Source organism: Seriola aureovittata, chromosome 12 (genome assembly GCF_021018895.1).
Source record: "Seriola aureovittata isolate HTS-2021-v1 ecotype China chromosome 12, ASM2101889v1, whole genome shotgun sequence".
Taxonomy (NCBI): Eukaryota; Metazoa; Chordata; class Actinopteri; order Carangiformes; family Carangidae; genus Seriola; species Seriola aureovittata.
In genome coordinates this window covers 2,622,807-2,645,594 of record NC_079375.1, presented here as the reverse complement: position 1 = coordinate 2,645,594, position 22,788 = coordinate 2,622,807, and the positions used below count along the sequence as shown (strand labels likewise).

The following is a 22,788-nucleotide window of genomic DNA, read 5'->3' as shown; positions in this document are numbered from 1 at the left end:
TCAACACTCAGGATCTGCTGCTGCTGCTCGCAGGATCTTTCGTCTGTAGAAAATGGAGGGAAATGTTTAAAAATTTGATAAAACTGAATTAAATTCCTGCTGGTCTCCTCCTGATTTTCTCTATAACCAGACCAGACAGGAAACAATCAATAATGCAGCTATATGTCATTTCTATAATAAAATACTGTTGTAATATTTAGTTCTGTGGTAGAGAAGATATACAAGACTACACTGGTTTATACACCCAAAATAAAAATTGATGCAGGTGATTAGAGCTAAATGTTGATGAGTGAAACATTGAACTGTGACTGGGTTAATGATATAATATTTCATAAAATAAATGTAGATGAGAATGAATGAAAGATATCCCGCACACATACCCTGAGTCTGAGCATCCTGATTCAGGTACAGCCCTACAGAGGAGCCTGGAAGACCACCTTGAGTTCTGCATGCACAACTCTGAGGACTTGTCCCACGCCAAACACTACACTGTGGTTTATCATAATAAGAGACGTGACTTTACAACTTTGCAAAGTTTTCTTGGTCTGTCCGATTTTGAGGTAAATTGCTCTGCTCTTGTTACATGTATTTGATTGGCCAACACATTTCAAGATGAGCCATTTTTTTATTTTTTATTTTATTTATTTTCTGAGCCTAGGTTTTATCCCTTGCGCTGTATCAATGAAGTGGCCTCATTAAAATTTAATGAGGAAGCTGGAGTTATGTTGTAATAACGTTGGTCTATGTTGGTCTGAACATGGCCTTGGAGCCTTGGACATATGTCTACAAAATGCATAATTACTATAATTCAATAATTACAGCTGCTTTACTTGCTGCTAAACGTGTGTGTGTGTGTGTGTGTGTCACAAATTTGCCAGTTTGAAATAAAAGAGATTCAGATTCAGACATTTTATTATCCCAAGAGGGATTGATTTGCAGTCAGGGGTACAGATAAAAAACAGAAACAAGTGCAACAATATAAAAACAGAACACTATAAAAATAACAATTGACGTGTGCAGATTCAGCAGGAATACTGCACTCGGGATAAAGGAGTTTTTAGTCCTGTTGTACCTGAACTGGGGAGGGGCTTCAGGGGGGTCAGTGGGACACCTGTCACCTTAGCAGCCACCTTTACAATCTGGCTCAGGTGTTTTCTGTCTGTCACGCTCAGGTTACCATACCAGCCAATCATAGGGACTCTCCTCTTCTTCTGCTGTCTGATTATTATTTTATTTTTTTTTTTTTTTCTCTCAGGCATCAGGGAACCAAGAGGATCCAGACCATGCTGCTCAGCTCCCTCATCATGGTGAGTCCTTCCTTGTCCTCTGACCGGAGCAGCAGATTGAACTGTCAGACTAGAACCGAAGCTAAAGTTAGCGTAGCAATTCATTAGCCGTTTGGAGAATCGCACACTGAGCTGACTTGGTGAAGCTTGGCGGTGAAAACACTAAGGTTCAGCCTGATTTACTTGAGCTCTGTCACAACTCATATGACATGTCACCATGACAACTCACATCTGACCTAATTTGATAAATAAGTGGCTTTGAACTGCAGTTTTGTATTTGGCAGCAGATAATAGATTTTTTCTAAATATATGTGAAATCATCTGGGAGGGATGAACACACACTGTGAAACTCACAACTTACAAAATCAGCACAAGATTCAAATGGCAAATGTACAATATAAAGTACAATATATAATGAACTATTAATTGATAGATAATTAGATAAATCATTAGTGTTTTATTCCAGCTCTTAGGGAAAAAAACGTTCCAGTTAGTCTGAAATTTTTATTCGATGTTGCTGGTGTTAGAGTTCTTGGTATTTAGTGTTGACGTCTGAAGTCACCTCCGTCTCCTTCATTATATGCTTCAGTGAGATGAGGAGGCACAGGTGGCACCAACACACCCAGTAGTGATGCACGCAAACACATGCATGAGTCTCACACACACATACACACACACACACACACACACACGCTCTCTTGTTTTCCTGCAGTATCCTTGTGCACTGCAGCGGTTCTTGCACACCAACACTCACACTGCGACTTATGACGGCGTCCATGTGTCCTCGCCTCCCCTCGGCTCAACCCCTCCCTCCCTCCCTCGCCACCACCTGGCTTCTCAGTGCAGCTGGAGGAGAGGTGAAAGGTCAAAATATTTATATCGCAGTTCAGCTGCAGATGGGGCTGAGCATGAGGGGAGAGAGGGGTAGGGTGCAACAGGAGGGAGTGTGTTTGTGTTTGTGTGTGTGTCGGTGTGAGTGCTGCTGGAATAAACCCAGATGTTTGAGGACTTGTAGTCAACAGCGAATTTCCTCCTTCACTCACCTGTTTACATTTTATTAAGACTTAAAGTTATGGAGAATTGAGGGCGTGGCCTCTTTGAGTGACAAGTGGGTGGTTTGCCATAAACCATCATGCACCGAAGTCTCGGCTACACACATGCCCCTCCTCTTTGCCCATTTCTGGATTAGCTGGGAGTTTGGGGCGGAGTCAGGCACTGCCAAAATGGCGATAGTGGAGCATCACGGAGGCTACGCCCATCTTTATTTACAGTCTATGATAGTACTGCAGGATGACTTTTCTGAGGTTTTGATTGGAGACATTTTGCTTTAAATAGTTGTTGACGTCCACGATGAAAACGTTTACCATCAGGACTTTTCTGTAGTGTAAGACTGATGTCAGGAGAAATAATTCTATATTTTTATAAAACATCAAACTTATGGGAATATGAACAAAGGTGCTTTATGTAATTTAATAAGGTAATGAACAATGTCATGTAGTAACTCGATCAATAAGCTTAGTGTAGGTACACTGACAATGACTGAATAATTGACTTGTTCAAACTAAGATACTGTATTTTTACCATATTTATAGCTATTAATTATTTTATTATAGGTGCAGCTATTTCAGATTATACCAAGACCAAGTCTCCCCCTCAGGTTGTCTGTGCACACGCCTGTGTTACTTCCAGCGCTGCCATTTTGAAAATTGGTACAAAGGTGAATTGATTTTCTGTTTGGAAAAGTGCACACCCTCCACTTTAATCAAATGTGGCTGTGATCAGCATTTTAAGCCAGGACAACAAACAAGTTTCTGTTTTTATTTTTCAAGGCTGAAGCAAAGACAGGAAGTCTGTCTTTGTCTTAATACGACGTATTAATAAGGTCTTGAAAGCTTTTTATAGCATTGTAACGAACAACATGTTATATATGGAAGCTCAGATTTGTGTTCAGATACAAGCACCCCCCCCCCCTCTTGTTCACACTGATCATAAATCATCAAATCAGAGTCACGTACAGGAGGAAAGGTCAGCATTTGGACGCTTTCAGCTGCTTGTGAACGTAACCTTTAAGCTCTGCTCAAGCGCTGTTTCTCAACGACCCTCCCTGTGGATTAATCACATCACACTGTGATAAGTCAGCTCACATCTCTCTCTCCCCTCTCTCCCCCCTCCCTCTCCTCTACTACAGGTAACCTCCGGCTTCAAGTCTAAGTCCATGGCAGCTGCGTTGCCTCCTCCTTTCCTGGACCCGCTCTTCTCCATCTCCCTGATGGAGGACAGCGAGCTGAGGCAGCTGGTGCTCGAGATCCTGCACAACATCATTGATCGCCATGACAACCGCGCCAAGCTACGCGGCATCAGGTGCAGAGCGCACACACCAGCTTTCCTATATACAGTGTAACTTATGCTCTTTGGTGTCAGCGGCTCTGACGCCTGTTTGGTTTCTTTCTGTTTCAGAATCATTCCCAACGTCGCAGCACTGAAGATTAAAAGAGAGAAGATTTCCAAACAAGACGTCGCATTCATGAAGAAGGTAGAAAATCTTCTGCAGAGTTCACTGAGCTAACTTGTCACTCGTGTGGAGGCTGTAAAGGTTTCTCCTTCATGGAGGACGGCAGCTGTAGGGACGTCGGAGTTATCTGTTGCTCACTGACCAAGAACTAAACTGAACCATCCACTGATTGCTCCGTCTGTTTTCTGCCACTAATCTGCGCCTGAGCTGAATAAGAAAATGAGCTCACACATGTACATCGTTCTCCTCGTCCGCATCCTTCAGCAACAGTCGCATCTTCAAAACCTGCCACTTCAAAACAAAATCAAACGAAAACAAACAAAAGAAAAGTCACTCTAGAACTTCAACAGAAAATCAAGCGCTTACATTAATAAAACTGGCCGCTTTATTAAGATGTGGTTGCATGTTTAAACTGTTAAATTTTCATCCAAGGAGGTCGCACAGTTTATTGACCATGACAGGAAAAGCCCGGCCACCATCAGCACCCCGGTTTAAGTTGTTCACCTTTGAAATGTGAATCACACCTGAGCCGTGACCTTTACCCACATGCCAAACACCTGAAAGAGCAAAACCACAGGGCTGGAACTCCCCTCACTTCACCACGTTCAGAGCAGCGGCTCTCATCTGCTGTCACAGGTCGTTAATGCTGTGTAATTGCATTTATTAGTGGTGAAGAGAAGCCGCTGGCCTTCACTTTTCATTAGGCTCCACATCAGGCGCATGAATGCAGGAACGAGGCTGTGAGAGCGTTTTTATTTAATTCATAAAGAGCATTTCTACGACAGGAGGCCTCAGACACAGCAGGTTATTTTTAGGCTGATTCACACTGAATGGGATTTATTGTCTCCGCTGAGCAGCACTGCGGCATTTTGATTAGCATTATACGGCACAACAACATTTTTATTCATATCACGGAGAGTGGAGCTGCCGAGGAGGTTTTAGTCAGTACAGGGTTACAACTGACGATTGTTATAATTATCAATTAAGCTGCTAGTTTGTTTCCTGGATAATCTGTTGATATTTTGGATGATAGGGGATAAAAATGTTGTAGTCAGACTCACCTGGGAGGCCAAGTCGATTTCCTTACCGATTACATACACACACAGATAAATTCAATGTGACGAACAATGTAGGTTTTTTGATTCAGTTATTTACTGTTAACTACGATAGCCTGGACTCATGGAAAGTGCATATAAATTGCTTTTAATGTCTGCGAGAGAGCCGCCATGCACTGATGGACAGAGGGACAAGTCCTCATGGTTTTACTGGGAACACGCCTCAAAGTCTGTGAGTCCGTGAGGCTGGACATTGGGATCAGGTCACGCCAGGTCCCACCCCCCGGACAGATTTTTTTCTTGGTCACGTTCAAAGCCAGCGTTGCTCCGAAGCTGTGATGGGAATGTCAGAGTTGGTTGTCGTAGGGACAAACCAGAAACCCACCGGTGGATGAAGCTGAAGAAGAAACCCTGAAATCAGAGGACGGGATTCGTTGGTCCCTCTCCAACAGTCAGACGACTCAGGAAGGACGCACGATGACCAAACTCAACCTCAGGCTGTTCTCACCCAGACTGGGAATGTAGTTTTCACACCAACCCTCACCAGCTTGATTATAATAATAATTTGATAATAAAATAATCAGGTAAAATGATGAGTTGCTGGATGTAAAACTGCAGCTTTAAAGACTGTCTTTGTTTCCTCTCTCCTCTGTTTCCTGTGTGATGTCCAGCACGGCCAGCAGCTCTACCGCCACATCTACCTGGGCTGTAAGGAAGAGGATAACGTCCATAAAAACTTTGAGCTGCTCTTCACCACCCTGGCCATTCTGACTATTGAGCTGGCCAACGAGGAGGTGGTCATCGACCTCATCCGGCTCTCTGTCGCTCTGCAGGTAAAACCAATGACTTCTTGATTTTGGGCTGTTTTTATTAGAGAGTTTGAAATTCTGCAGAGCTGTTGTCGCAATGAGAAAACCGATAAATCTTGTTTAATCTATCAAATCTGGAAACACAAGTTCACCGAACAATGGCACCATAGAGTCTGTTGAGCAACTCTTCTGGAGCTTTCAAACATATCACATAATCTTCCTCAGAAGATGTAGTTGGTCAGTTTTCTTTAAACTGTAGGTGATCACATTTCTATTCCTTTAAGAGCTCTAATCAGGGTTACACACTGGCAATCTTTTTGTTTGTTGCCAGGATCATTTTTTATGGTTTTTTTTTTTTTTTTTTTTTTTTTTTTACATCTATGAAAGCAACCGCTGAGAAGCAGGTGAAAAAAAAATACAAAAGGGTCAAAAAGGTTTTCTTTCTTTCTTTCTTTCTTTCTTTCTTTCTTTCTTTCTTTCTTTCTTTCTTCTTTCCTTCCTTCCCTTCCTCCCAGAAAAAAAACAAAAAACTTTCTTTTCAGGGCTTCTGTACTACAGGGAACACAGCTAAATACCAAAAAAAAAAAAAAAAAACTCACTAGAATATGTGTTATATAAATGTAAAAGAAGATGTGATTTCATTGGATTGGAAGAAGTCTCTGAACTTTAAAGGTCCCATATAGTCTAAAGGTAGATGTCCATGTGTTGTTTGATTATAGATCAGGTCTAGGTTCTATATTAATACTGTGAAAGTATCAAAGCCTCAGTCCACAGAGAAATGCACACAGCCTGTATTCAGAAACTGAGCCTTAAAATTAGCCATCAGGACTTCTGGAACTTTGTGATGTCACAACAAAGGACACTGCTCTCAGCCATGCCCCAAGCCCCGCCCACCTGGATCCACCATCCAACCTTGCAGGATTTGGTGTCAGGCTCAGAGCCTCCTCTCTTGTGATTGGCTCACCGACCTGTGAAGTCCGAGAGGGGAGATGAGAAACTACACTGAGATGGTTTTTGGTTCTTATATATATATATATATATATATCTATATATAATATATCTTCTTATGGATCAAAACTTCAAGAGGAAAATATGGAGCTTTAACCTTAAAATAAAAGAAGTACAGCAGTGTAGCTCATTAGAAGTAAAAGTCAAACTGAAGTAAAACTAAACCAGTAACGAGCAGTAGAACGAAAAGTTGACGAAAGAAAATAATGCACAGAAAAATAAATAGAAACAATGAGGGAAAGAAGGGAAAGATGGGGGTATGACATCAAAGAAAGAATAAATGGGAAAATGCTGAATAAAGGAAAGATAAAATGTAAAAGTTGAATGTTTCCACTTGACTCCAGCTCTTTAGCTCATTTTGCAACTCGTGACCAGTGACTCCGGCTGTCAGATAATCCAGTGAAGGAACAAGTTCAATTACCCTTCAAGCTCAACTTCAAGCACCCTTGATGTGATGATGATGTATTCACAGTGTCAGGTGTCATATTTGTGTAGCTATGCTGCGGTTGTTGTCGTCATCTCCGTCTCAAGTCCTTAATGTCGTTAGAAACCTCCGACACACACACCAGCTGCTCGTTTGTGTATCACGCTGAGATCTTATCATCAAAATGTCACAATGTTGGAGAAGAGAAGCAAATACAGACACACACACACACACACACACACACACACACACACACACACACACACACACATACACACAGACCTTTGTAGTAGTGTGTTTACCTGCACTGGGAACATCTTCAACCCTCTGGAGTCTCACAGATTAAGATATAGGGCCCAGAGAGCAACAGATGTTCTCAGACAGGTTCATATATTATTTCTCAAGAAGATCAAACATTTACACACACACACACACACACACACACCTCAGCACCTCATATTTTCACTGGTATCATAATCCATGCACAGGGTTTACAGAGTGCAGGAAGATTTCCTCTGGATCCTCAGAGGTCGCAGGAAGGAGTATCTGCCGTTTGATTGTGTTTTCACACTGTCAGTACAAAAGGTCGTTGTCACGGTAACAACCTCGAGGTGACACAAGCAAGCACAGAGGGCTGGATATGATGCACTGCATGTCTGCAATGTGTTTCTGTGGTGATTTGTTAATTATAATATAATATATTTTTCTGACCAGAAGAAAAAGGTTGTATATAGAGATAAAGCAAATTAGAAAATGTATCCTGGCCAGATAGAAATGATCCTGCTGTTCAGGGCTTCTGTAAATCTATGAAATGAGAAAAATTATGAAAGCTTGATTGTTAAAGAGGAGCTCTTTAAACGCACAGTCAGCAGTCCAACCTCCAAGGAAAAGCAGCAAATCCTCCTCTGCTCCCCATCATGAAGTTTCCTCCCAGTTTACTGTTGATGCACTGTGTCAAAGTTCATAGACGGGTTTTAAAAATGTTATAATCCCTAAGAATATAGTCAAACTAGTAAAGCTTTTTTTTCTTTGAATGCACCATATAATCCCTTTGTTATTTTGGTAAAGGTCATTCTTCTGGAATATTGGTTTAGTGGCTCTTTGGTTTGAATCTCTCTCCACTTTGATCTGTGTCATAAAGAACAAGTGAAAATGTCTGAATTTAACTGATGTTACCAAAGAGGTGATGTGATTATAGTTTCTCAGTGACCAACAAGAAATGTAACAACACTGAGAAGATTTTAAAGTCACAAACTCATCAAATGACCAAGTGATGCCTCTTGGTGTCATTTGGTATCACACCATTGGTATGAATAAAAATCTCCACATAATGATGGTGTAACTAGTAAATGTCTTCTTGTTAATGTGTTGGCTAAAGTGTCCCTGGTTTGTGCAGGACATGGTTCTGGCCAATGAGGAGAACATGCCAATGATTATTCGCTGTGGCGTCAATGCACTGGTGGCGGCGTACCTCAACTTCCTGAGCCAGATGATCGCCAACCCCCCGTTCTGTCAGCACGTCAGCAAGGTGGGTCATTGGCTCGTTCTAATGTCACTGTCTGGTTACCTGACTGTACATCACTGATCTGTGAGGTTGTCTTGATGGATGTTGCATCATTGTTGTACGATCTCAAAAATCTCAAACACTTTGAACCGTGCTCTTGCTTTGTAGACTTGAAGTTTGTTAACGTGCAGATGATGCACCGCTGTTTTCATTTGGATCTGTTGTTGTAGTTATTATATAAAATGGTTCCAACTGAATACCACGTGCTGTTTCCAGGTTATCGAGCTGAGGAACATGGACGCTCCGTACCTCCTCCCAGAGCACATCTTCAGAGACAAGTGTCCGTAAGTGTCAAGACTAGTTAGTCCATATTCCTGTAATCTGATTGGTTGAGTTCAGGCTCCTCAGAGCTTAACAAGTACTTTCATGTCAAGGGTAGAAAATCATTACCACAGAACAAATCCTCTCTAACGACCCCACAAACTATAAAATCACCAGAATCTTAGAGCTGACTCAAATTTCAATACTTCCTTTGTTTCAAACAGAAAGGTCTCAGTATAATGAGCCATGTCAAGTACAGAAAATTGACAGTAAATCTAATGTCTGCTCATATTCTCCATCATGTTTACTAATTCTTTAATTAAATAGTTCCTCGTTAGATTCAGAAACGTTGCTAATATTAGACTCTATTTTATTAAGCTGCGCGCCGGCGACAGCCAGAGCCAGACGCATTATGTTCTCGAGTTCTCACAAACATTCACTTGGACTCAAAATGAACTGATTGGATGTTTGTGGTCAAAGGTCAAAGTTCAAGGTCACTGTGACCTCACAAAACAAACATGTTTTTGGCCATAACTCACAAATATGCTAAGTATGTCACAATTTAACTCAATTGAACAAAATTAAGTGATGACATTTTATATCCAAAGGGTCAAAGGTCAACTTCCCTGTGACATCATAATGTTCTTCAAACACTCTTCTAGCCTCTTATTTAACACTGTAACTCAGGAAGGAGAGATGGTGACCATGTTTCCTGCGACTTGGCGGAGGGATATAACTGTGAGGTGGTAATTCTGGTTTCTGGTTTTTCTCTTCAGACAGAATTAAACTTTGGCTTCTTTTGTTCAGTGAAAAAAAAAAGTTTTGTAGAAAAATATTCTTGTCATCTTCAAAGTAGTTTATCATACCTGAGACTCATAAGGTGTCAGCATCAGCACTGAACAGCTCCGGTTTGTTGGAGTGATCATGTCAGCCCAACATGAACAGTCGTCCTCAGATACACAATCATCACAATCTATTTTAAGTTTTTTCTTCTTAAACTTCCCTCAGACTCTCTGAACCCTCAGTGTTGTATAATAGATGAGGCTTCTCTCTCCTCTCATATAGAAATGTCAGCTTGTTATCTGTCTTTTAACAAGTGTGGAAAAAAAGGTTGTTTCTCAAACAGCTCGCGGAGAGTCTGAGTCTCGCTTGTTAGACCTCCTTATTCCAAATGTTCTCCAGTTGAGATCTGAGTCATTCTTCCTCCACCATTGTAGTTCTCATGTCTGTGAAAACAAAAATATCTCTGATGTATAGGTGAGTGTTCTGAAATGCCCGAGGGGAGACTTAAACTCTAGTGAAGACGTGACGGCTCGAAGCCAAAGGAGAGATAAAAATGTTGAGGCTGTTTGGAACGTTCTGCTAATCCCTTAAATCTCTTTATTATTTATCAAGATCAGTTCCACTGTGTCCTGTTTAAAATTCATTCACTTACTAACATCAGCACTTAGCTGTGTGTTACAGCTGAACTGTGTCAGTAAACTGGTTTACTATGTACCATGAGGATCTGAGGAGAGCAGTATCTGTACCTGTATCACTGACTGTCATGATTCTCAGAGGGTACCATGAACACAAGCTGGTTTACCTGTGCTGAGTTTCAGTGTTCAGTGACAGAGAGTGTGACTGACAAAGAGGAAACTTCCTGCATCAAGACCAAAGACTCATCCTTCTCCTTCCTCCTCCTCAGACTCCCTGAATCTCTGGACAAGGAGGACAGACTGCTGTACTTCCAGACCTCCGACATGGCCGAGTGTCTGGCAGGACCGGGATACAACGCAGACAGACTCTCCATCCCCTACATCCCCCAAGTCACAGGTACGAGTGGCCAGGTGGCACCACACTGATAGCACAGCTTTACAGGCTCTTCGCTGGAGCCTTGAATTAAATGAAAATATTTTCATTGATATATCTCTACTGAGAGAAGTAGAGGCGATTCAGGTCCCTGTAAGCGAACTGTTGTCGCTATCACATGATATTTATTTCAATCACTAGGCGACTGTGAGTTTTAACACAGATGCACTTTTTCATGTGCAGTTTTCCTGAAATATTTAATCAGATCGTGTTTATTTCTAATAATGTAAAGACAGTTGAAACAAGTAGCACTTGTTTTTCCTCACTGGCAGATTCTTTCTCTTGTTTAACCTTCTTTTGCCTGACTCGTCTTTTCAAGCTCATGTTGTGCAGACAGTTATCGCTCAAACGTTGTTATAAATTAAAGTGGAAATTCCACCATTTCCTGAAACATGTCAGGCTGAACTCTGGGGAAAAGTATCTCTTGATGAACAAGGGACGAGGCTGTCCCACTTTTAAGGTTCCTTCAAATGCAGCCGAGAAATGCGTCTTTCGTCTCCTGCAGACTACTACTCGTCCTTTGACAGAGGCAGCCCTGAAATGAGACCTAGCTTTTGTGCAGCCATAAGCAACATGGTGAATATTTCAGTAACTATAAACATTATATATCTTAAATAAAGGTTTTTGAAACATGAGATGCATTTTTCTAAATTTAAAAAAACTTTAATACTTCAGAGTGACATTGAGCTGTTAGGAGGTTAAAAAGTCAGATTAAAGGATTTAACTTGGGGATTGTTGTGCTTTTATAAACTGTGACATTTTTATTTCCCCTCGTTTTAAACTCTCGCTGCCCCCCCAGAACTGTTGGCACTCTGAGTGAAGATTTATCCAAAAGGGCTTTGAAGGATTATCAGCTTAAGGAGTTGTTCAGTGAACACAAAATAAACTTAAAAAAAAAAAAAAAAACTATTGTCTGATCAGCTTTATTACACTGAAGGCTGTCGGCGTCAATGTCGATATTTCACATCAGAACAACACGGACCTCAGTTTGGTTTCATGGACAAAAGTAGTCGCCTCTCTAGGAACAGTTAATCCTCAAGATTCGGTTTCTTTCATTTTTGAAAATCGAGCTTTGGAAATCCATAAACACCCAAAAGCGAGAAGAGATGGTTTCATTCTCCTCAAATAAAGTGAATTAACCAAAATCAAAGAGAGTGAGAGAACAGTGTGTTAACTGACTCGTCTTTGTGTGCATCTGTTTTCTTCCCTCTGTCATGCTCTCATCCAACACAGTGCTTTACACAGTAGGAAAAATCCTCCACAGGTGCAAGCAGACGTCCAGAGGTAACCATCCAGAGTAGAGCTTTAGACCGGTCTCCTGTCATGGCGGCTGGGTTTAGACTGCAGACAGACAATGTTCAACATTTTAATAAAGGCATTGGCAGGTGTTTTTTAATCTTTTTGCTATGTGCACCTTGGAGGAGCTGCAAGATGACGACTTTCCTCTTGACGACTTATGACAAACCTCCCTGAAACATGCAGCTTGTCAGGATTTTTCTGTCATCATTTTGGAGCTCCATACTGTGCCATACTTATATTAATATAAAAACCTTTTCGGCTTTATAATTCGCCTGTGCCATGAAATTCTTGAGACCAGTAAAGAGTCTTTAGTCAGTAGATAAGTTTGAGAGACCATGACATGGACTGTAGCAGCTCCAGCTATGCAGCGAAAAAGCTGAGATCTGGAACCTTAAGATGCTTTATTTTGTACCAGTTATCGTAATAGGAAGTAGAACCCACAACCCTGGCAGCTTAGATGCTTTGCCACTGAGTGACCCAGCAGCCACCAACGTACAACACCTGTCCAGGGAACCATCCAAGAGCCGTAGCTGACCCACCAGCTGTAGATAAATTGTTGTAGCTTGTTAGTATGTCTTGTTGTTTTATCTGTTTTCTTAGCTGTAGACTTCATGTATTAAATCAGTTGGTTTAATCATTATTGCCACTGTTTTGCTTGCATTGCATTTGGACATGTTATGGTGAGTACATGAACTACAAGTAGATGACCTGTGTAGATTATGAATCTTGTAGTAGGTTGTGTTTATTGTTGTTCATAATGTTAATGTAGAGAGTTCATTTTAACACATTAAGCTGCCATAACTTGTTGTGTAGTTAGCGGCTACGCTAGTTAGCCTGCTATTCCTTTAATGTTTTTTCAGAATTTTTAGAAGCAAATAATTGTCCACATGCTGCATCTTAAGTGACCACAGGCACCGTGACAATAACTAACCTTCTCACTGGCTTCTACATCTTCAGCCAGCACATCATCAACACCTGTCAGACGCTGGTACTCTTTGCAGACACGAGCGCATTTGCTTCTGGTGGCCATGTTGGAGGCTTTTAGCTGTTTGTGTTTCTCGGTGTTCAACTTTCTATTATATTAGATATTTTATTATCTTAAAATGAAAGATAATTCTGGTGGAATTTTGTATTATAGATAAGAGTGTGAGCCAAATGTCAAAAGACTCTCTCTCTCTCTAACCTTTTGTCTATTCAGATCAGTTTCCTCATTAGAGCCTTTAGTTCAGGCTGCTGAGTCGTACCTGTTCAAAGTGCAAAACAAAGGTCACTGTGACTCACACGAACAACAGTTAGAAAGTGCTGCTGTTTCCTGTTTCTCCCTCCTGTCTCTGACCTTGACTCTGTGTCGGTCCTCGGGTTGAGACAGTAGCTGCCGGAGAAAGATTGTCTGGAAAGTTTCAAGGAACAAACACTGACTGTTGGTGGGACATGAGTGTTAACAGCAGTCTGTGTGAGCACTGTGCCCTGACCATCTTTTAACACCACGCTACAATACTTCCTCCTTTACGTCTACAAAATCTTGTCGTGTGTTTTCTTGGTGCACTGTTAGACTGTCTGAGCTATTTGAAACGTAGGTTTTACTGACACTGTGTGTTTAGGTGGATTTACAGGAGACTGTGAGCTCCTCTGGTCCAGTTCCTATTGGTGCACTGAGCCTTTGAGTTAACAGTACATTAATTACAAGCTTTAATGATAGCTGGTGTATGTTCACCCGGAATCACAGGTGTCTTCATTTGTTATTGTTCATACAACTATTTAGGGCTGGATATCAAACAAAAAATAGTGATAACGAAACATAAGATAACGAAACAGGATGTAACCTAAGATAACATAAAATAACAACATAACATGATGGCATACACTACCACAGAGAACAACTGACAGCTTTTTGTTATTAGTGCCACGGGTGCTCAGCTTCGAGGCACTCCTCTGCAGCTAGAATAGCTGAGAGGAGTGCCTCGGGGCGAAAACCCCGGTAATATATACATCAAAACGTGCGTCTTGATCCCGAAAGGGGTGCTATGACTTTTGGTGTTAAAATTCCAATTTTTCCCAAAGTTATTCCCAAAAAACTGGGAAAAAATAATGCATTAGAAATGCATCGGAATTTTCTTTAGAAACCCACCTTTTTTCTACAAAATTGCACCTTTTTGCTGAGTCACCCAGCTCTCTCATACCTGCATGTAGAAATGTGATTCAAACTATAAAACGGAGGAAAACTTCTGCTCTCTCAAAAAGATAGGAACTGTTTTTACATAACATGTAAACTTTTCAAACTGTGAGCACTCAAAGGAGGAGTGCAAATCACTTTTTCTTCAAAGTTAGAGTGAAAGAGTCAGTTGGCTAGAGTGCGTGGAGCAGTAAAAAATAACCTTTATTTTTATTTTTAACTCGAGCTCGCGGCCAAACCGTAAAAAGGAGACAAATAATTCTTTCTGAAAATGTAGACATAGTTGTTGGGATTCATAAAATGTAGCTTCCTTCGTTGGTTTTTTTTTTGTTTTGTTAATAGAGTGAATGAAGTTGTGACGGTCTCCGCTGAGACAGAGGAGAGGAGAAGCTACTAGCCCTCTCTCGCTGTCACTTCTAGTCGCGTTGCTCTCCTCCCCAGTAATGTTAAATTTAGCACAGAAAAAAACATAATAGTGGTAATTTAAATAGCGGTTCATGGGATTTATTAACCCTCTGTCCTTTTTTGGACATTTTCTTTACTTTTCATTTTGGCTGTGTTACAGCTGAAGGTATGGATGGAAAAACGTCATAGTATAGTATAAAATTTCAAAAAACGTCATAGTATAATAAGGCATAAAAATGGCAAAAAACGTCATAGTATAGTCAGGCACAAAACGTCACAGTATAGTAAGGCATAAAAATGCTAAAAATTATTCATAGTATACTAAGGTACAAAAATGTCAAAAAACATTATAGTAAACATTATACATTTTTATACCTTAATATACTATGACGTTTTATGCCATAATATACTATGACGTTTTTTCACATTTTTATGCCATACTATACTATGACCTCTTTTGGCATTTTCAAGCCTTATTATTCTGTGTAATTTAATTCCTTACCATACTATGACCTTTGTATGACATTTTATGCCTTAATATAATATGACGTTTTTTTGACGTTTTATGCCATACTATACTATGACGTTTTTTGGCATTTTCAAGCCTTACTATAGCATGTCCTTTCATTCCTTACCATACTCGGACCTTTTTGTGACATTTTATGCCTTAATATAATACAATGTTTTTTTTTTTACTTTTTATGCCATACTATACTATGACTATTGATGTTTTTTGGCATCTTGATGCCGTATTATAGTATATTCTTTAATGCCTTCATATATTATTATGTTTCGTTGACAAATTATGCCATACTATACTATGACGTGTTTTGGCATTTTTAAGCCTTATTATTCTGTGTAATTTAATTCCTTACCATACTGTGACCTTTTTATGACATGTTATGCCTTAATATAATATGACGTTTTTTTGACGTTTTATGCCATACTATACTTAGACGCCTTTTGGCATTTTTAAGCCTTATTAGACTATGTCCTTTTGTTCCTTACCATACTATGACCTTTTTATGACCTTTTATGCCTTAATATAATACAATGTTTTTTTTGACGTTTAATGCCATACTATACTATGACGTCTTTTGGCATTTTCAAGCCTTATTACAGTATGTCCTTTTATTCCTTACCATACTATGAACTTTTTATGACATTTTATGCCTTAAATAATATGATGTTTTTTTGACGTTTTATGCAATACTATACTATGACCTCTTTTGGCATTTTCAAGCCTTATTATTCTATGTAATTTAATTCCTTACCATACTATGACCTTTGTATGACATTTTATGCTTTAATATTATATGATGTTTTTTTGATGTTTTATGCCATACTATACTATGACGTTTTTTGGCATTTTCAAGCCTTACTATAGCATGTCCTTTCATTCCTTACCATACTCGGACCTTTTTATGACATTTTATGCCTTAATATAATATGACAATTTTTGACGTTTTATGCCATACTATACTATGACGTCTTTTGGCATTTTCAAGCCTTATTACAGTATGTCCTTTTGTTCCTTACCATACTATGACCTTTTTATCACATTTTATGCCTTAATATAAAATGATGGATTTTTGACGTTTTTTTGCCATTTTTAAGCTCTACTAGAATATGACTTTTTTTTGGCATTTTCAAGCCTTATTATTCTGTGTAATTTAATTCCTTACCATACTGTGACCTTTTTATCACATTTTATGCCTTAATACGATACAATGTTTTTTTGACGTTTAATGCCATACTATACTATGACGTTTTTTCACATTTTTATGCCATACTATACTTAGACGCCTTTTGGCATTTTTAAGCCTTATTAGACGATGTCCTTTTGCTCCTTACCATACTATGACCTTTTTATGACATTTTATGCCTTAATATAATATGACAATTTTTGACGTTTTATGCCATAGTATACTATGACGTTTTTTTTACATTTTTATGCCATACTATACTATGACGTTTTTGTTTTTTGACATTTTCAAGCCTTATAGTATGTCCTTTTATTCCTTACCATACTAGGACCTTTTTATGACCTTTTATGCCTTAATATAATACAATGTTTTTTTGACGTTTAATGCCATACTATACTATGACGTCTTTTGGCATTTTCAAGCCTTATTACACTATGTCCTTTTATTCCTTACCATACTATGACCTTTTAATGACATTTTATGCCTTAATACGATACAATGTTTTTTTGACGTTTAATGCCATACTATACTATGACGTTTTTTTGACATTTTCAAGCCTTACTATAGTATGTCCTTTTATTCCTTACCATACTAGGACCTTTTTATGACCTTTTATGCCTTAATATAATATGATGTTTTTTTGACGTTTTATGCCATACTATACTATGACGTTTTTTTGACATTTTTAAGCCTTACTATAGTATGTCCTTTTATTCCTTACCATACTAGGACCTTTTTATGACCTTTTATGCCTTAATACGATGCAATGTTTTTTTGACGTTTAATGCCATACTATACTATGACGTTTTTTGAAATTTTTATGCCATACTATACTATGACCTCTTTTGGCATTTTCAAGCCTTATTATTCTGTGTAATTTAATTCCTTACCATACTGTGACCTTTTTATGACATTTTATGCCTTAATATAATATGACGTTTTTTTGACGTTTTATGCCATACTATACTATGACGTTTTTTCACATTTTTATGCCATACTATACTTAGACGCCTTTTGGCATTTTTAAGCCTTATTAGACTATGTCCTTTTGTTCCTTACCATACTATGACCTTTTAATGACATTTTATGCCTTAATATAATACAATGTTTTTTTGACGTTTAATGCCATACTATACTATGACGTCTTTTGGCATTTTCAAGCCTTATTACACTATGTCCTTTTATTCCTTACCATACTATGACCTTTTAATGACATTTTATGCCTTAATATAATATGATGTTTTTTTGACGTTTTATGCCATACTATACTATGACGTTTTTTTGACATTTTCAAGCCCTACTATAGTATGTCCTTTTATTCCTTACCATACTATGACCTTTTTATCACATTTTATGCCTTAATATAAAATGATGGATTTTTGACGTTTTTTGCCATTTTTATCCTCTACTAGAATATGACTTTTTTTTGGCATTTAATGCCTTACTATACTGTGACGTTTTGTGCCATACTATACTATGACGTGTTTTGACATTTTCAAGCCTTACTATAGTATGTCCTTTTATTCCTTACCATACTAGGACCTTTTTATGACCTTTTATGCCTTAATATAATACAATGTTTTTTTGACGTTTAATGCCATACTATACTATGACGTTTTTTCACATTTTTATGCCATACTATACTATGACGTTTTTTCACATTTTTATGCCATACTATACTTAGACGCCTTTTGGCATTTTTAAGCCTTATTAGACGATGTCCTTTTGTTCCTTACCATACTATGACCTTTTTATGACATTTTATGCCTTAATATAATATGACAATTTTTGACGTTTTATGCCATAGTATACTATGACGTTTTTTTTACATTTTTATGCCATACTATACTATGACGTTTTTTGACATTTTCAAGCCTTACTATAGTATGTCCTTTTATTCCTTACCATACTAGGACCTTTTTATGACCTTTTATGCCTTAATATAATACAATGTTTTTTTGACGTTTAATGCCATACTATACTATGACGTCTTTTGGCATTTTCAAGCCTTATTACACTATGTCCTTTTATTCCTTACCATACTATGACCTTTTAATGACATTTTATGCCTTAATACGATACAATGTTTTTTTGACGTTTAATGCCATACTATACTATGACGTTTTTTTGACATTTTCAAGCCTTACTATAGTATGTCCTTTTATTCCTTACCATACTAGGACCTTTTTATGACCTTTTATGCCTTAATACGATGCAATGTTTTTTTGACGTTTAATGCCATACTATACTATGACGTTTTTTCACATTTTTATGCCATACTATACTATGACCTCTTTAGTCATTTTCAAGCCTTATTATTCTGTGTAATTTAATTCCTTACCATACTGTGACCTTTTTATGACATGTTATGCCTTAATATAATATGACGTTTTTTCACATTTTTATGCCATACTATACTTAGACGCCTTTTGGCATTTTTAAGCCTTATTAGACTATGTCCTTTTGTTCCTTACCATACTATGACCTTTTAATGACATTTTATGCCTTAATATAATACAATTTTTTTTTGACGTTTAATGCCATACTATACTATGACGTCTTTTGGCATTTTCAAGCCTTATTACACTATGTCCTTTTATTCCTTACCATACTATGACCTTTTAATGACATTTTATGCCTTAATATAATATGATGTTTTTTTGACGTTTTATGCCATACTATACTATGACGTTTTTTTGACATTTTCAAGCCTTACTATAGTATGTCCTTTTATTCCTTACCATACTATGACCTTTTTATGACCTTTTATGCCTTAATACGATGCAATGTTTTTTTGACGTTTAATGCCATACTATACTATGACGTTTTTTTGACATTTTCAAGCCTTACTATAGTATGTCCTTTTATTCCTTACCATACTAGGACCTTTTTATGACCTTTTATGCCTTAATATAATATGATGTTTTTTTGACGTTTTATGCCATACTATACTATGACGTTTTTTTGACATTTTCAAGCCTTACTATAGTATGTCCTTTTATTCCTTACCATACTAGGACCTTTTTATGACCTTTTATGCCTTAATATAATATGATGTTTTTTTGACGTTTAATGCCATACTATACTATGACGTTTTTTGAAATTTTTATGCCATACTATACTATGACATCTTTTGGCATTTTCAAGCCTTATTATTCTGTGTAATTTAATTCCTTACCATACTGTGACCTTTTAATGACATTTTATGCCTTAATATAATATGACGTTTTTTTGACGTTTTATGCCATACTATACTATGACGTTTTTTGACATTTTTATGCAATACTATACTATGACCTCTTTTGGCATTTTCAAGCCTTATTATTCTATGTAATTTAATTCCTTACCATACTATGACCTTTGTATGACATTTTATGCTTTAATATTATATGACGTTTTTTCAAATTTTTATGCCATACTATACTATGACGTCTTTTGGCATTTTCAAGCCTTATTACACTATGTCCTTTTATTCCTTACCATACTATGACCTTTTTATCACATGTTATGCCTTAATATAAAATGATGGATTTTTGACGTTTTTTGCCATTTTTATGCTCTACTAGAATAAAAATGTCAAAAAATGTCATACTACAGTATGGCATAAAATCTCATAAAAACATCGTAGTATATAAAGGCATAGAAGTTCATAAAAACGTATGGTAAGGCATAAAATATCATATTATAGTAAGTATGAAAATGCCAAAAAAACGTCATAGTATAGTATGGCATAGAAATGTCACGGGATAGTAAAGCCCAAAACCAGGGTTTGAACCGTTGACCTTCTCAGCGTGAGGCAATAGTATTAAGCGTTGTATGAGCATGCTGCCGCATCACAAATGTAGCAAGGCATAAAATATATCATAGTATATTTATCAGTGAAATATTATGAACCATCCTTTTATGATAAAATGTCATGAAAACATCATAGTATAGTAAGGCATAAAAATGCAAAAAAATTGCACAATAAAGTATGGCATAAAAATATCAAACGAAATAGGATAGTAAAGCCCCAAAACAGGGTTTGAACCGAAGACCTTCCCAGTTTTGGGGAGCAGTCCTAACCATTGTATCACCATGCTGCCCCAACACAAGCTCCTACTATAGCAAAGCATGAAAACATCATAGTATATAGTAAGGCACAAAACGTCATGGTATAGCAAGGCATAAAAATTTCAAAAATTGTCATAGTATAGTAAGGCATAAAAACGTCAAAAAACATCATATCATAGTATGGCATCAAAATGACATAGTATAATAAAGCATAAAAACATTATATTACAGTAAGGTATAAAAAGTCATAGTATAGTAAGACATAAAAACAGTCATAGAATTCATGTTGACATTTTCATGGCTTTTCTCTACAGAAATTCAACTCATAGTTTGACATATCCACCATTTTATGTTTACTTTTGACAATTGACTTGACTGCTAGCCCATAGAAGACAGAAGCCAAGGCCATCTTGCTAGTTTACGTTAGCTAACTTGGTTAAATAACATCAGTTAAATAACATAACATCAGTTAAATAACATCAGTTATTTAACCAACTAAATCAAATTAACAAACACAACACATGCTGAAAGCTGTAAAGTTATGTATGGTCAAAACGCAGTATTGCCAAATTTCTCCCTTTTTATATCAGAGTCTTTTATATCAAGACATTTCTCAAAACCAGAATATGATCAGGGTGACTTTTGAACACTGGAAATAAATCATGTACTCATCCCGGCAGTAGCCCCCGTGGCACTCAAAATTTCCCTGGAATTTTCTAGTTGCTATTATTATTCATTTAGATATATGACATATATACACACACATATATTTAGATTTATTGAGAAGGAGAGAGAAATGGAGTGTGAAAAAGAGTCTGTGTATTTGATTTAGTTGTGTTTGGATTAGATACATTGTACATGCTCTGAACCTTTGGGAGAGCTACTCGAGAACTGGGGGGGGGAGCCATGTGTTGGACACCCCTGCAGTACAGAGAATATACAGTGTATCAGGATATGAAGTTGATGAATCATCTGTCGCCCTGCAGATGAAGACCGTCTGAGTAGGAGGAAGAGCTTCGTGGACACAGTCTCCATCGGGATGGATATCGTGTCCAACAGCCTTCCAGACAAGGTGGGTCTAACACTGTGACCTGCACTCAAGGCTTTAAAAGGCCATTATAGAAAAATAAGATACATTATACAGTATTATACAGTATATGTCATCCTCTCATCTGTTGACAGCTCAGCCTTTCTCCTCATTTGCACTTGATCAGCTCAACCGTCGTGTTCTCAGGATGGTCTCTGTTTGATCCCTGTGTGTTTTTATCTTCCCGCAGTCTCAGCTGGCTGAGGAGATCACATTCGAGACCCTGAAGAAGGCTATAGGTGAGATCAAAGAAAAGTTTCTGAGACGGCACAACTCTGCTCACCTTCCTGTGGACTCGTCTCCCTGAATATAAATGAATTGAGGACTACCTGACGTATAATTGACCTGTGTCTGTTTTCAGACACCACCGGTCTGGAGGAGCAGGAGCGGGAGAAGAGGCGTCAGGTGATGGAGAAGTTCCAGAAAGCTCCGTTTGAGGAGATCGCCGCTCACTGCGAGTCCAAGGTAAAAAGAACACTCCAATTAAGTGTTAACGAGATAATTATATAGGAATAAAACCTCAGTATGAAACATATTTTTACTTTGGTGTATTTCCTCAGGCGAATATGTTGCACGACCGGCTGGCACAAATCTTCGAACTTACAATTCGGTGAGTTTTTCATCTTTCTGATAACAATTACAATTTAATTTGTTAATTTGTTAGTTTGTACATTTTCTCGTTCAGTTGAACATGGAGCTAGTAATAGACGTTCTCTTCCTGTGTCTATGATAAATACTGAAAACGTTACTCATCTTTGTCAAATGTGATTTAGAGGTAGATTTAGAATAACTGGGTTATTTTCCTACTTCTTAAACTAATGACCAAATTCCCAGCAGCCTCAGTTATGAGATTTATGCCAACATTAAAATCTTTTCAAGATTAATATTAAAAACTTACAGTGCTAAAATGTTAGCATGAATATATTAAAGGTCCCATATCATCCTCTCCTCCTCCTCCTCCTTTTATTCAAAGTGTTGATCCATAAGAAGATATATTTGTGGTTTTAAGAACCAAAAACCATCTCAATGTAGTTTTACATCTCCTCTCTCAGGCCTCTCTCTGAAGCTCTAGTAACAACAGTCAGTGAGCCAATCAGAAGAGAGGATGCTCAGAGCCTCTCTTCTGATTGGCTGACTGTTTTCTGAGTGATCCAATAAAAATATATCAGATTTCAGGTAAACACTCAGAGAAACCAAATCCTGTTCTAACCCGCTAAACCTGCTACATGTGAACATGCTGTGGTTGTTAAAGGCTAATTTTGCCATTATTATACCAGTGATTCCCCTGAAAACTC

The 22,788-nt window shown here is 37.9% G+C and overlaps 1 protein-coding gene across 2 annotated transcripts in view; it reads left to right on the top strand.

Moving 5' to 3' along the window:
- The window catches only part of efr3a (EFR3 homolog A (S. cerevisiae)), a 126,127-nt gene that overhangs the window by 96,934 nt on the left and 6,405 nt on the right, over positions 1-22,788 (top strand). For both annotated transcript variants that reach the window (XM_056391789.1, XM_056391788.1), the window contains 11 exons: positions 1,256-1,307; positions 3,475-3,647; positions 3,744-3,819; positions 5,525-5,686; positions 8,491-8,622; positions 8,875-8,942; positions 10,607-10,734; positions 21,393-21,478; positions 21,684-21,732; positions 21,855-21,958; positions 22,054-22,103. In XM_056391789.1, the coding sequence (XP_056247764.1) occupies positions 1,256-1,307; positions 3,475-3,647; positions 3,744-3,819; positions 5,525-5,686; positions 8,491-8,622; positions 8,875-8,942; positions 10,607-10,734; positions 21,393-21,478; positions 21,684-21,732; positions 21,855-21,958; positions 22,054-22,103 (1,080 nt within the window). The remainder of the gene's footprint in view (positions 1-1,255; positions 1,308-3,474; positions 3,648-3,743; positions 3,820-5,524; positions 5,687-8,490; positions 8,623-8,874; positions 8,943-10,606; positions 10,735-21,392; positions 21,479-21,683; positions 21,733-21,854; positions 21,959-22,053; positions 22,104-22,788) is intronic.